The sequence below is a fragment of the Cryptotermes secundus genome, unplaced genomic scaffold, assembly GCF_002891405.2.
Source record: "Cryptotermes secundus unplaced genomic scaffold, Csec_1.0 scaffold1359, whole genome shotgun sequence".
Taxonomy (NCBI): Eukaryota; Metazoa; Arthropoda; class Insecta; order Blattodea; family Kalotermitidae; genus Cryptotermes; species Cryptotermes secundus.
In genome coordinates, this window is record NW_019734334.1 from 76,000 (window position 1) to 90,725 (window position 14,726).

A 14,726-nucleotide genomic window follows, 5' to 3' on the forward strand; every position below is an offset into this window, starting at 1 on the left:
ACATCTTAAATTTAATACAAGTCTTCATGCCAGAAAGTAGGTGATTATATATCGTATGTAAAAATAAAGCACTTTACGATGCATAAAACATATGGATAAAAATGTAACTCTAAGATTAGTATTTACTATTAAAAAAGTCCTTCAGTGAATAAAAAGAATTGAGTAGAAGGTAATTTTTTAAAGTATTTCTAACTGATTCTTATTATCTAACAATTCTTTATGTAAGAATGAAAGTGATTAAATGCCTTTATACCCATATAATAAACACCATTTATATAAATTGACAACCTTGTTTGTGAACGATAAAAATTACTTTTGCTTCTGGTATTGATATCATATAACTCCGAATTTATTTTAAATAAGGAAATATTATCAGTTACAAAGATTAATAATGAGAATATGTACTGAGGGTAAAACGGTAATATATCTAGTTTCTTAAACAGATCCCTACAGGAGTCCCTATTTCTAGAATTTGTAATAATTCATATAACCCCTTTTTGCAGTTTAAATATATTGTTACTATGAGAGGAATTCCCTCAGAAGATTACACCATACGACATAACTGCATGAAAATAAGAGTAGTAAATCATCCTCAATGATTCATGAGAGACAAAGGGTCTTAAGGATCTGATAGCATAGCATGCTTTGCTTAATTTGACCATTAGTCCATCAATATTATTTTTCCATGACAAGGAGCTGTCAACAGTAATACCTAGAAACCGAGTATTTATATTATTAACAATAATGTTAAGAACAACGTAAGAAGATGCTGGATGACCTTGGGGACAGAAGATGATATTTTTATTTGAATGAGAAAACTCTAGATTGCATTAAGTGGAGGAACTGTTTTGGAAGAGACTGTGGACCTGTCGTCTGACAGATTACTGATGAATGAATGAATATTTATTATTATAACTGATATCTAATTGAATTGTTGGACTATTAATAGTTCTAAATTGTATATACTGAGTTTCAATATAATTTAATGATAACAAATTGGTGTTAAACCATACATTCAATTGTTCAAATGAAGAAATAAGATCATTTTTAAAGTCTAGTAAATTAGGGTTACTAACAATAATGCTGGTATCATCAGCGAATAAGACCGGCTTAGAATTATTATTTACTACTTTAGATAAGTCATTTATATAAAAAAGAAAAAGCATTGGTCCAAGCACAGATCCCTGGGGCACGCCATATTTAGTCTTTCCCCATTCTGAAGAAGTATAAGATTGTGTTAAATTATCATCATTGAGAACTCGTTATACCTGTCACTGAGATATGATTTGATTAAAACATGTGCATTGCCTACAGTTCCATAGAATTTCAATTTCTTCATTAATAAGTCACGATTAACACAATCAAAGGCTTTCTCCAAGTTCAATAAATAATATATCATTATTTATTACATGTTTGGAGAGTCTTATATATATATATATAGAATTTTTTAAAATATTTTAGAAAAAGATGATAGTAACGATATAGGCCTATAATTTTTTATATCTTTTTGTCACCTTTTTGAATAATGGCTCAATTATAGAATATTTTTAATATGTAGGAAATGAACTGGATAAGATTGACCTATTGAGTTTGAGTATCTGTTAATCTGGAACAGAAATGCTAAGACAAAGCACTATACTCGTTTATGTTTTATAAAACTGAAAATAAAATATTATAGTTGGTTACTCAAATCTTGTCACACAGTGATGTTCCTCCCTATTTTATCTGAGACTCTGAAGTACATTTAATATAAGGCAATACAGAAAAATAACAAATGCCTTCTTGCTCTATCTGTTGCTGCAAATATTTAATATTATAAAATTCACAAATACAGAGTTTTGTGTTGTGTGTATCGGTAACAGCTTGGTAGATGTATGATGCACATGAAGAGGTTAAGTTTGCTATAGTTGGCATCAGAAATGTTTTCGGTGTTAGATAGTTCGATTGCAGACTAAAACCACAGGGTCTGTTTAGTTTTTGTTTTTGTTTGTAATGTTTATGATTACAGTTAAAATTGTAAATGTGTTACAAACTATAATGGCTTTACCTTGAACTGAAGTCCAGTAATAAAAATATATAGATACCTATAGAACGTCACAGTATTTTTAAAGTTTCACAATTTTTGATTGAAGATGCTCAACAGAGATTATGTTAAACTGTAGTAAAGCCTATCAATAAATTTAATATAAAATGTCTTAGTGACATTTTTCCACATGTATTATCTTGCAGTGACAATATTTTTATTAAGTTTGTTAACAGTTTGAAGCATTTCAGAAAGAGAGTAAAACATTCATGAGATTAATGTAAATATTTGAAAACATGTATCGGTGTAGCACTGACTAGCTAATTTGCTTCATAAATTAAGTGAAGCTTACATGTTACTTCTCCTGAAGATATGATACTATCCATTCTTTTCCCTATAACATCACCAGTTGCTTAGAACACATGCAATAGTTACGAAATATTTACAGGAGATTTATCTACATCTGAAATATTAGCTGCATTAGATTGACTATATAAATACTTAATGGGCTTGTGTTTGAATACAGGAAGTGGATGAACCATGTCCCAATTTCATTGTTGTATATGATCTGCAAAGTGGGACATTGTTCAAAAAATGGAAACCAGGTGTAAATACAGTTTCCCTTGACATTTCTTCTCGAGATGGCTGTGTTATCAGTGGGCTAGAGGATGCAAGGATTCTAGTCTGGGACCTAATCACAGGTAAGTGAAATACACACTCAGAGACCATCAAATTTATAGATGCAGCCTTAGAAACTCAGTATGTCATTAAGGATTTCTATATTTGCCAGGATCAGAATATTCTTTTTCAAAACATATCAGAAACAATTGTAAGGACAGTTGCTCCTTGTTCTGAAACACAGCAGTTTTTCAAAGCTTAATGAACTTCAAGAATCTAGAACTCACTCTGTGAACTCTTTATGGTCTGTTAGCTAACATTTTATCTCATGTGGGGTTTGAATGGTTTTTGTCCACAAGCAAACTGTACCGACCAAACGGCGGTTGCTCGGTCAGTATAGTTCACTTGTGGACTGAAACCACAGAGTTTGTTTTTGTTTGTGGGGTTTTGAGTATTGAATCGAGAGATGTTAAACCCAATAAATCAGAAATCATTAGCATAATATAATAAAACCATCCAAAAGTCATTAACTATGAAGATAATAAATGCAGTGGTTGCCAAAACTTCAGAAAAACCTAAGGACCAGAATATACTGAAACTTATTGAAAAATGCAGCTAGGACTATGCTTCTTAATTCCATACTCTTGTTTTAACTACTGTGTTTATTTAACTATAGGAAATTGCCGGTGGTGTTTGTGCGGGCACACTGCCCCGGTCAACTTCTTGCGACTTGATTTCCATGGGGGTTCATTTCTCTCAGCAGACTCAATCTGTAGAGACCGATCACTCCGACTTTGGGACCTCAATAAAGGTAATTGAGTCTGACATAATTTTGAACTTACCTATTAATACAATGTCCATGCTGCAGCATAAAGTGTACAAGTATGGTGCAGTTAATTATATCATTACCAGTAAATGGTAATGGATAAAGAAACATACTGCTTAATAGCATGTGTATCTAGAATGTTTCACCTAAAATGTCAGTTAAATTGTTGAGTTTTAATGTATCCCAATATTTTATCCTGAAATAGAATTCCAGTCCTAATGCACAGTATACATATGCACTCATGTTTCATAAGCTTTGAAGGGTAACGAAATATAAAATATCTAAATCAAAATTTTCCATCAGCCTAATCAAGCTTATTAGCTGTTTTTTTCTCAGAGAAAATTCAGAGTCTCAGTCAAAGGTAAAATTTCTATGCCAAGGAATATAAATATGAGCAGGGGCACTACAGGGTTCTATCCTGTCCCCCACATTGTACAGTATATATACAAATGCTTTGCCCCAAACAGTTACACACTCAATCATAACTACAGGTAATTACAACAGTATTGCTGATTTACACATAACAAATCACTAGGACATGCCAAGTCTTCTGTCTTCACTAGTCTTATCCTGGCAATGGATTTATAACAGTCTCACTGTAACTGCAGCACACATAGTCTTCAACTGAGCTTGTTGCAATCTCTTTGCACTCATCTTTGACAGCCATCTTAAGAGACTCCCTCATTTCTATCCTAGCTGGCCTTGGACCCTCGTTATATAGCTTTGGGTCCCATCAAACAGAAAACATCATTTCCATCGTTACAGTCCAACAACACTTTGATTGTTGCTTATGTATCCTTTGTTGTGGGAACCTGTTTACCGATTCATTGCATCGCAATGAACGTCTACTTTAGCTCTGCTTTTCCAGCTTTCAGGTGTCTTGTCTCAAAATTTAACTTAAGAACTAATGCAGTGTAAGTACGTAGGTCATACCAAAAGTCATGAGCAACTCTTTTTTGCATGCAACCTGGAAACAGCAGACAAAAGAGTGTGGTGGTAGATGGAACCAGCTGTTGTGTTAACCTTGAGTGTCTTGTAACGTCAATAGCTTGCATCACGTGACCAGTATCACTCCTAACAAAATGGCCGACAACGACATGTTGTTTCGCCAGCGTGCTGTCATCGAATTTCTTGTGAAAGAGGAAATCCCTGCTGCAGAAATTCACCAGAGACTTCGGCATGCTTATGGAAGTGTGTGCATGGGTGTAAGCAATGTTCGAAGATGGGTGAAACATTTTAAAGATGGGAACACCAGCATCAAAGATGAGCCTCGAGCAGTCGTCCTCGAACAGCCTCAACTGAACGCAACAAGGAAAGAGTGGATGAGATCATTCAAGATGACAGGCATGTGACTGTGGACACAATAGCCCGAAAACTTGGAATAGGGCACACAGTGCAGTACAGGAGATGATTGAAAGCTTGAGCTATAGGAAAGTTTGTCCTCGTTGGGTCCCACAGTCTGTTGCAAAAGAGGTTGTTTAAGAAAATGTTCAACACTTCAGATAATTAGATACTATAGGGTTCTGACGATGGTGTATAACACACAGAGATACTGGGTTTTTGGACTTTGTCCATCGTCCGTATTCTAAATAACTAAGAAAAAACAGACTGTTTCAGAAACTGGATCTGTTCCCATCCTCAGTGATTGAGGATTCTAAGGGACCCAACAGAGTAGGCATCTTCCCTCACCTGAGGATGGAAACAGATCCAGTTTCCGAAACTGTGTTATTTTTTTCTTAGTTATTTAGAATCCGTATGATGGACAAAGTGCAAAAACCCAGTATCTCTGTAATGCAGTGTAGCAATCAACAACTGAACAGTTGACTGAGGATGGCCAAGTATGGCCAAAATATGTAGAAGTTTAATTTTAATTTTAATATTATTTTAAATGAAGGAGTAATTGTAAACAAAGTTGCATTAACAATGGAAGTAAGTGTGTAAAGTAAGTGCATGTTTCTGTCTCATCACCAGAATGCAAGGTAAAATTGTGACATGAAGATAGTTAACAGATCCTTTGAAAATGTGGCATGAGTACGAGTATGAGGGGTGGGCCATACAATCAGGCCCTCGCACCGTGACCTTCAATGATCTATTGTGCTTCCCCTTTGGATTAACCCTTTATTAATCCTACACTTCGAATGAAATGTAGGACTTCATTTATGGGGGCATCATAAAATTCATTTGGTTCCATGAAGAACTGACCCAGGTGATGAAATCTTAATTAAGCTATAGCCTCACAATCACATAGGATGTGTGGCTGATTCGTCTTCTTGTAGGCACCTTTCACAGGTTGGGTCATCTGTCAGTCCCGGTTTGAAAAGGTGGCAGTGTCCAGTAAGTAATCCTACCACCCATCTTAATTGATCTAAAATGTGGCATAGTTCAAATATTTGGGAATGACAGTAACAAATTAAAATTAGATCCATGAGGAAATTAAGAGGAGATTGAATTTGGGTAATGCTTGCTATCATTCAGTCTGAAACTTTTCGTTTTCTCGAGTGCTGTCTAAAAACCTAAAAATTAGAATATGCAAAACTATAATTTTGACTCTGGATCTGTATGGGTGTGAAAACGTACTTCATGGATTTGACACTATGAAGACTTACTGGGATGCTAGACAGCCAGTTGTCACCAGTGAAGAACTGAACAACAAATATGTGACTTGAGAAGACAATGTACATGTACATATTGCAAGGAAGTTAATTATGTAACTATTTTAACTCCATAGCTCAGCATCTGTTCTATCATTTAAGGTGAGCTGCTGGCAGTGTACACACCCGAACGTCCTGTGACGTCAAGTGAGGTGACAAGTGGGGGGCACTCAGTGGTACTAGCCCTGCGTGGTCGTTCGCACATCACCACACTACAGTTACGTGGTCCACAAGTAGGTAACTCTGTAGGCAGTGAACACCGCTGCTATGGGCGCCCTGAAAATACAGGTAAAACCTTTGACTTGCGTGATGAACCACGGGCAGCAGAAAGGTGACAGAAGAGAAGAGGATCATATCTTTGTAATGGATGAAAACAGGAAATAGAAATGACCTCATTACAGGATTTGGGTCTGTGGCAATATGATGGATCAGAAATGTAAGAAATGTTTATTACATTTTCCCTGTTACCTTTTAAAATGTATTGCTGTCATAATGCAGAAACTACACATCCATCCCATTACTGCCCCAAATTATAATTCTTTCTTTTCCAGCTCTGATGAGGTCATACATGTTAAAACCATTTTTATTACAGATAAAATGTTTTCATAAATAGCTGTTCATAAATATTTAACAGAGGTGGACAGATTTTTCTTAATGATTCCAGACCATTCTCATGCTTTAAAAGTGAAAATATCTCACATACTCGTAAATTGACCACTGTAGCTTGATATACCTAACAATACTCCAGAGTCTTTGTCTCTGAATCCTATTTTGAATGATAAAAATTCACTCATAAGCCACGATTTGCCCACCTCTGTGCTGAGGGATACTTTATAAATTAAGTAATGAATGGATGCTGGGAAATTATGTTTCAATGTTTGCCAGTGCTGTGCTGGTAGTGCTCCACTCTAATCATAAGTTTGGACTCACACCTAAAAACCACAAAATAGTGTTCAATAATAAGTCAAAAGATGTTTGGACTAAGTGAGAGTCATGATGTTTAAAATGATCAGTACATTTGAAGTGAAAAAATTTAATTTGTAATATGTTTTTCATGCTTTTATTATAAAATAGTTTTGTGATTACATATGTATGTTGGCAGTGGTATCTTCTTCCATAAATATTCCTGTTATTAAATTTGTATACCCATATTGGAATGTTTTTTTTTTTTATCTTGTAGTTACTGTTGCAGCTATTGTTAATCACAGGCAATACGGAATCTGAGATGTTCTTGTGTCTATACTGTTTTTATGATGTTCTCTTGTCCCCCCTCCTCACTGCTTTGAATAAGAAAGACCTGTACCCAAATAAACCCCAGGTAGAGACAGCTGACCCATCTAATATAGTTGACTAAGGAATGCTAGATGTGAATATTTTTAACTCAGATGGGTATGTATTCTGAGATGTGAAGAAAGAAGGAAAAAGGGAATGTATATGTATGCTTCTGAACATTTTGTTTCTAAAAGATGCACGCTACATTACTGTTGGATTTAGTAAATTACATTAAATATGACTATAGAAAGGTTAGAAGGAAAATCCAAATTAAATCCTATGCACTGCAGTGCAAAGATTAGTTGTAATGTCCAAAATAACAACCAGTTACCTAACAAACTTTTTACCCTGTGTTTTCACATTATATGCTGCCCAAAATATAAATTAGTCATATATCTATATAAAATTAGAAGACTTCCTCTATAGAATGCTTATGCTACTAGGTTTGATTAACATAATATGACTTTGCCATTTTAAAGAAGTTGTTCCTGTAAAAGTTCCACAATCTGGTTTCCTCACAACCATTGTAAATGACTTCAATTCTTTTGTTTATTGAATGAGCCTGAAGCAAGCAGGAAAAAATGAAATTATGCTGTCATTTTTAAGTTTAAGGTCTTTCATCATCTGTCATGATGTCATGCTGTCATCTTTGTATTTAGTATAAATATAAATATGAAGAAGAAAATTTCTTACAGTTTTAGAACGTGAGTTCCAAATTTTAACATTATAGCTAAATCCTGTTTTCTTATTATGACCACTCAGAAAAAACTGTACTTTAATTCTAGTAACTGAAGAGATTTTTAACTGTGGTGAAAATTTAATTATGTATTTGTACATATTGGTGTGTTTGAGCTTATACACATGCTCTTGTACTCATACTATCAGACATAATGTTATCTTGATAAATATACTCTGTAGATAATATTATATTTTAGCGTCCTGTTGCACTGATTTAAGTCCATGATTTATTTCACCGTCTTTTAGTGCATACACTTATCTACCTCACTCCTTTCTCCCGCACTACATGTTTCGGCACAAAAGTGCCATCTTCAGGTGCTTATTCGATTAACGTCAAACTAGTTCACTGCATGCCTTGTCTTCATATTAAAATAATTAAAATATATATTTATCATATATTTATCGGTATATATGATAAATATATATTTTAATTATTTTAATATGAAGACAAGGCATGCAGTGAACTAGTTTGACGTTAATCGAATAAGCACCTGAAGATGGCACTTTTGTGCCGAAACATGTAGTGCGGGAGAAAGGAGTGAGGTAGATAAGTGTATGCACTAAAAGACAGTGAAATAAATCATGTACTCTGCAGATCTTGCATTTTCAGGTGTGAAGCATACCTTTTCCCTATAAAAATAACAATCATTTGCCTGAATGGAGTCCTGATGAGAGAAGCTCATGTAAAATCTTTGATGTTTTTCTATATTTAATCTATGTGTACATTAAGACAATGGAAGTTTTGCAGTGAGGAGGGTTATATTGTCTGGAAAGTGACTAAAACTACACTCAACTCTCGATTATCCAGGATAATGGTGGGGATGGAAATCCTGATTAATCAAAAACCCGGTTAAGACAAATACTATTAAAAGTAGTAATACTATACCTTCATAATACTATAGGCCTACCTGTATTTAAATTTATTCAGCCTCATTTTTATGTCATCACATGGCCTATTTAATACTTTTTTTACATTACACTGAAGTATGAATTAGTTATTTCAATCACATTGTTCAACAACATCCAACACTTTTTACGAATATTCACACTTAACACTTAAAAAAATGTAATATTGTCATTTGATTTTTCACGCCATTTTCCTTTTTACAGATACCCGTACGAAGCCTACGTAATATAACTTGTCACTTAATAAACTGTTCTCTTCACTCTCAAGATAGTCTAGTAAAGATTCCAAATGATTAAGAGCAGCACCATGAGATATTTTCTTACTACTGTATTGCATTGCTAATTGTTTAACTACACCTCTTTTTCCCAACTGATTGATAATTTAAAGTTTTTGTTGAATACTTAACACAACACACTTCCTTTTACACCCTGACATTTTGCTAACACACTTGAAGATCGATACAAAGAGACTAACTGGGGCGGTGTATCTGTCCTTGAAACTTTCCACAAATCCTTGCATTCTTCCACCCCTACCCTAGAACATTGTGTTAACATAACGGGACCAAAAAATGCAGAGCTCAGTTCACACTAGTACGAAAATAGTGTTACAAGTCACCATGTGAAACAAAAGTGAATGAATATTAAACAACATATAAGCCTCAAAGAAGCCCTGGTTAAGCCGAAAACCGGTTTATCTGCCCCCGGATAATCGAATGTTGAATGTATATTTCTCAGATAGTGGGTGGTATGACCTTTTGAAGGGTTGTGAAAGATAATTCATGCATTTGTGACATACCAAGAAACAGATATACACACACTATAACTAATGTAACTGCACATATTATGGCCAGTGAAACACTGCATAGCAGTTACAGACTGCTGTTCCCTCATACAGGGACTACTGAAAAAATAGGGCAGAACATTGTTTAAAAAAAAATACTATATAACATATAAATAATTCTAAAGCATAAAATTATGAGATGTGTATAAAACTTCTAGTTGGAGAATCTAGCTGAAGGAGACTACATGGGAGACATAGATATAAATGGGAGGATAATATTAAAATGAACTCCAAAGAAATTAAGTGAGAAGATGCAGACTAGATTTAACTAGCTCAGGTAGGGTCCAGTGGAAGGATCTTGTGAACATGTAAAAGATACTTTGGGTTACAGAATATTTGAGGAATTTCTTGACTAGCTAATCAGAGTGATTATTCACTTCTGAAAAGTACTCTGCTCCATGTAGTCAGTTAGACATGTAGGAATGTGAACAAGAGATCCTTTGCCTACAAATTGACGGTATAATAGTATTATTTTCCTAAGGATTTTATTTGACTTTAGGGCCTGTCCTGTAGGTGATGTGTCATGCAGATATAACCAGCAATTCTTGTAAAAGGCTATACGTTTAGCCTAGCTGCAAAATTTAAAGGCATATGGTGGCAAATGGCAGTGTTGCCTGACACTTGCTGGGTGGTGACAAAGGAGAGATGAATTATGAATATTCATACACACAAACAGAGAGTACTGTTACCAAAAACATGTAATGTTAAGCAAGCAGTTTAATGCAGATTTAAAGATTTACCTTTATTCAAGTTCTTGAAGCTGTTATAACTGCTGACAGAATGTCTTGATAGATAATCACAAAACAACAAAATTACAATATTGGAGCAGCCAATGGCTCATTATTACCATCATCCCATTCACCCTCCCTGTCACTTATTTCTGAGCCTTGAAATTAATTTTTTAAATTTATGGTGATATGTTGTATAGCTTAATTGTTCTGAGTGTGGAATACATGAAACCCAGTCTGTAGTGACCCTGTTAATTTCATTATTAGTCTCAGTATTTTACAGTATAAAAATGTTGCTGATTTGGGCTACTTCTCCCTTCACTTTTGTCCATATCAGTTCAGTCAGTTATATTGACAATCTTAAGGAAGTAATCTGCTTATAAGGTGACCTGTTTTATTCCTTGTCTGGTCTAGTTCATACACCTTTTCTAGATGCTTATGTGGCAAAATGCAAAAGAGTAACTCAAGTATGGGTTCTCTGGAGTTATAGTCAATATAATTCTTTTGCACTCATTCTGTAATATGTCTTTTATAAAACCCTGTGTTAGGGACTCTGTGATGGTAGAGTGATAGCTGGCGCTGTTTATAATTATGATGGATTCCTGAAAGGTAATTTCGATCGCTATTTAAAAAGTCATCTTTAAAGCTGTCAGTGTTGATCTCCAAATTATAATCTGAGCCTCACATGTGTGAAAAAGTCACCTTGCTACTTGAAACAGGGCCTGTTCTTGCTGATCCTGGATCACACACAGTAAGGAACTTCCAGTTCTCCACTTCTCCGTGAGTTCTGTCACGTATGTTTCTTAAATGGTTTTGGCAAACCCATGTTTCATTTAAATAGAAAGCATTGTGCTTATCTCCTGAAATTGTGAGGCTGTGACTACCATAAAGAACTTATTTCAAGCAGCCACAATAAGTCCTCTTTTCATGAGGAATTTTCATCCATCACTGACTTTCCTACATTTTAACCCGGTGCTTTTAAAAATTCTATACGTTCATGATACAGAACTACTACAATTTATTTGTCTCTAAATTGAAAAGTGAGTTTCTCTGAATGGGAAATTCTCCCTCATAAAAATCTGAAAACAATTTTATATAGAACAGCTTTTTCAAAGTCATGGATGTTCATAACTTGTTTCTGCAGATTACGTTTCTTTTCAGAAGGCTTGAATATTATGACACCATCTTTTTGAACTGATATTTCAGCCCCGCTACAAATCCACAATATTGTACGAGTATGTACACTGCCTATATCATAAGCCTGAACAATCAGTTTGTGTGTTGTTGCATGATCAACAACAGAAACATGTAAGCCTATGTACTGGAAACAATTTTTTTACTTTCTTGGGGTGAAATGTTGCATTAATTTTTAATAGCATCATCTGCATTATTAGTGCTGGGATTTCTGAGTTACACTGTTGAACACTGCTTGCAGGCAACAATAATGAACCAGAAAAAGTTAATATTATTTGAAACATGAATCAATTACTATCTTCATATTAAACATATGATATGGATTGAAATGAAAAGAGAAATGTAAAGCCTATGTGAATCACAACTGAACAGAATTCTCCAGTTTTCAGCTGATCTTGAGACAGGGAAAAGTGTTTATATTAGGTCTGTTAAAGAAGATTACTTTATGAGATGACAATGGTTGATTAGATATAACATGGGACCAAACTGTTGTAAAATACAAGACTTGAACTGACATCATCAGAAATTTAATGTCTATGTGTTGGTATCACTCTTGGCTTTTTGTCATAAGCAGATTTTATGAGCATAAATAATAAGGAAATGTGCTCGGCCATAGGTGAAGCACGCACATACTCCTGTACTCAGGAATGCTGTAGGATGGGGTAGGACAGTCATTCACTGCTGCCTTTGACACACTTCCCCTTTAAATTATTTGTGTTCTATATCACACAAAACTTGCCATTATTATTTTTAGAAATCCACGTTATGAGACCTAGAACATGCTGTTTACCATTTCAGGCACATCACAACTTTGTTGTTATTATTTCAAATCAACTCCAAATTCTTGAGCATTAATTTCCAAAAGATCACATGTGAGAAATGTTATAATACAAAGTCTACAAAAACAATGGCTGACATAGCCATCAATCAGTATTCTTAACAGAATTGTGGTCTTGTACAATAATGTTTTAAAAATGAATTGTGCATAATGTAATGTACTGTACTGGTATCATGTTAACTTTGACTGCCTTTTCAAAGAAACATTCTTAATTTATCTTAGCCCATTACTATTTGACCATTTTACATTCACATTTTTCGAATACTAACACATCAGATTATTTTAGTTAGTATTTCAGATGTTACTATTTTTCTTGTTCTCTTAAGGTTTTCTGGAAAAAAAGTTTTATACCTCTTCAACTTATATTTTTTGAGTGGGCATGAAAGTTCAAATGTTCAGAGAATATAATATAATGTTGGTGTATTCAGGAATGATGTAAAGAAAATTTGAACTGGAAACAGTATGTCTGAGGTTGGTCTACTGAACATGATTGATAGCCCCGAATATATTCAGGTTGATCCTGAAAGTGATAAGTATGTAACTGTGTATTTTCTTCAGCAATGGAAAAATAAACACCAATGATTAGCTGTCCAAAAGCAAAATTAGGTACAGTATAAAGCTTGAACACTCAACTTCATGTGAGTGCAAAGAAGCCTTCCAAACTCTTTCAAGTCTTTATTATGCACACAGGAATTGCTTTTTTTATTTGCTACTATGTCTCCTCTCAAAATAACTGAAGTCATAAAAGATACATTAATGAATCTTTGTCACTTCAACCACCCAATAATTCACGACATAGCAGGGTCTTATTTATTGGTAATAGCACAACTGGCATTACAGTGTTCAGTGGTCTTGTCAAACCCATGTCCATACACACTTCAATTCAACTGAAAATGAAAGCTGAATCTTACTGGCCACTTTCAGACATATTGAGGGTCAAATATTATTGTGAACTCATCTTTGAACTCATCTTTGCACAGCCATGTTTAAAGCATTTAACTGTATGAGCTGTCCTAGACATTTACATGAGGACATTAAGGACTGCAGAATATTCAGTGATATTCCCTTTTAAAGTGGCCAGCATCTTATCAAATTCACATATTGAGTTAATTTAATGTAATATTATTTTAATCACTGGTTTTCAACTAGTGTTATTTAATAAGTCAAGGCCAGTAACAGTTGTAATAAGTTCACATTTAGACTAGCAGTCTATTGTTACACTGCACTCCCTTGCTACACTTTGCGCTATGTGAGGTAGGGATACCTCTTTTTGTCTAGGAAAGAAGAATGCTGGCTTCAGAAGTAGCAAATCAGAACTATTAAAGCAGTTTATAAACTTGTTACAAAAGAGCCAATCACGAAGGTCTTGTAAATCTACTATTCAAATTTTAAGGTTTAGTACTACTTTGGCATGTGTCTTCCCTTCTATATGTAAGTGTATGGTTGAAAGGTTATTGCTGTTTTGATGGATCAGTGTCAAGCTGTGAAGGAGATGAACTAAATGCTTGAATAATTCCCAAACTAGTAATTGTGAACCTGAATTGTTAACCTGGTCTGGCATTATTTAGATGTTCATGTCCCATGTCTGCCACTTTATGCCAATATTTGTTATATTTTATCTACTATGAAACAGGGAATGTGTTCACATTTCAAATAGTCTCAGATGGAGTTGACAGTTGCAGTATTTAAATGAATATAACATGCACAGTCATTCTGGCATGCAATCCAAGAAAGTAGGGTCTAATTTTTTAAATTTTCCAATGAGAAATTTCATGCGCACACAGCAACCCGCCCCCCAAAATCCAAAATGTTATTCTCTCATTTGTGATAGTAATAAGTTTGTCCAATGTGCTACCCAGTTCCAAAGCTCAATAATTATTTTTAGCTGCATTTGCTTTGCTACCATATCAGCACTGTCTGCTGTCCCTTGGTACTTACTTATCATTAAGTGCCCACATGAAAACATCAAACATCCTATTCACACATTAGTACTGTTTTTAACTGTGTTACATGATAAAATGTCTATTTTAAATTTTATAAATGGTATTTGGCTATCTAAAATTATAATTCATTTCCAGCTGAATTTTCAAT

General features: G+C 34.4%; 1 protein-coding gene across 4 annotated transcripts in view; it reads left to right on the forward strand.

Moving 5' to 3' along the window:
• LOC111868703 (NACHT and WD repeat domain-containing protein 2) overlaps positions 1–8,364 on the forward strand; it is a 79,980-nt gene extending 71,616 nt beyond the window's left edge. For all 4 annotated transcript variants that reach the window (XM_033753143.1, XM_023859605.2, XM_023859606.2 and 1 more), the window contains 3 exons: positions 2,550–2,724; positions 3,318–3,452; positions 6,221–8,364. In XM_033753143.1, coding sequence (XP_033609034.1) covers positions 2,550–2,724; positions 3,318–3,452; positions 6,221–6,453 — 543 coding nt within the window. In that variant the 3' untranslated portion in view covers positions 6,454–8,364. The remainder of the gene's footprint in view (positions 1–2,549; positions 2,725–3,317; positions 3,453–6,220) is intronic.
• Positions 8,365–14,726: the final 6,362 nt, after the last annotated feature.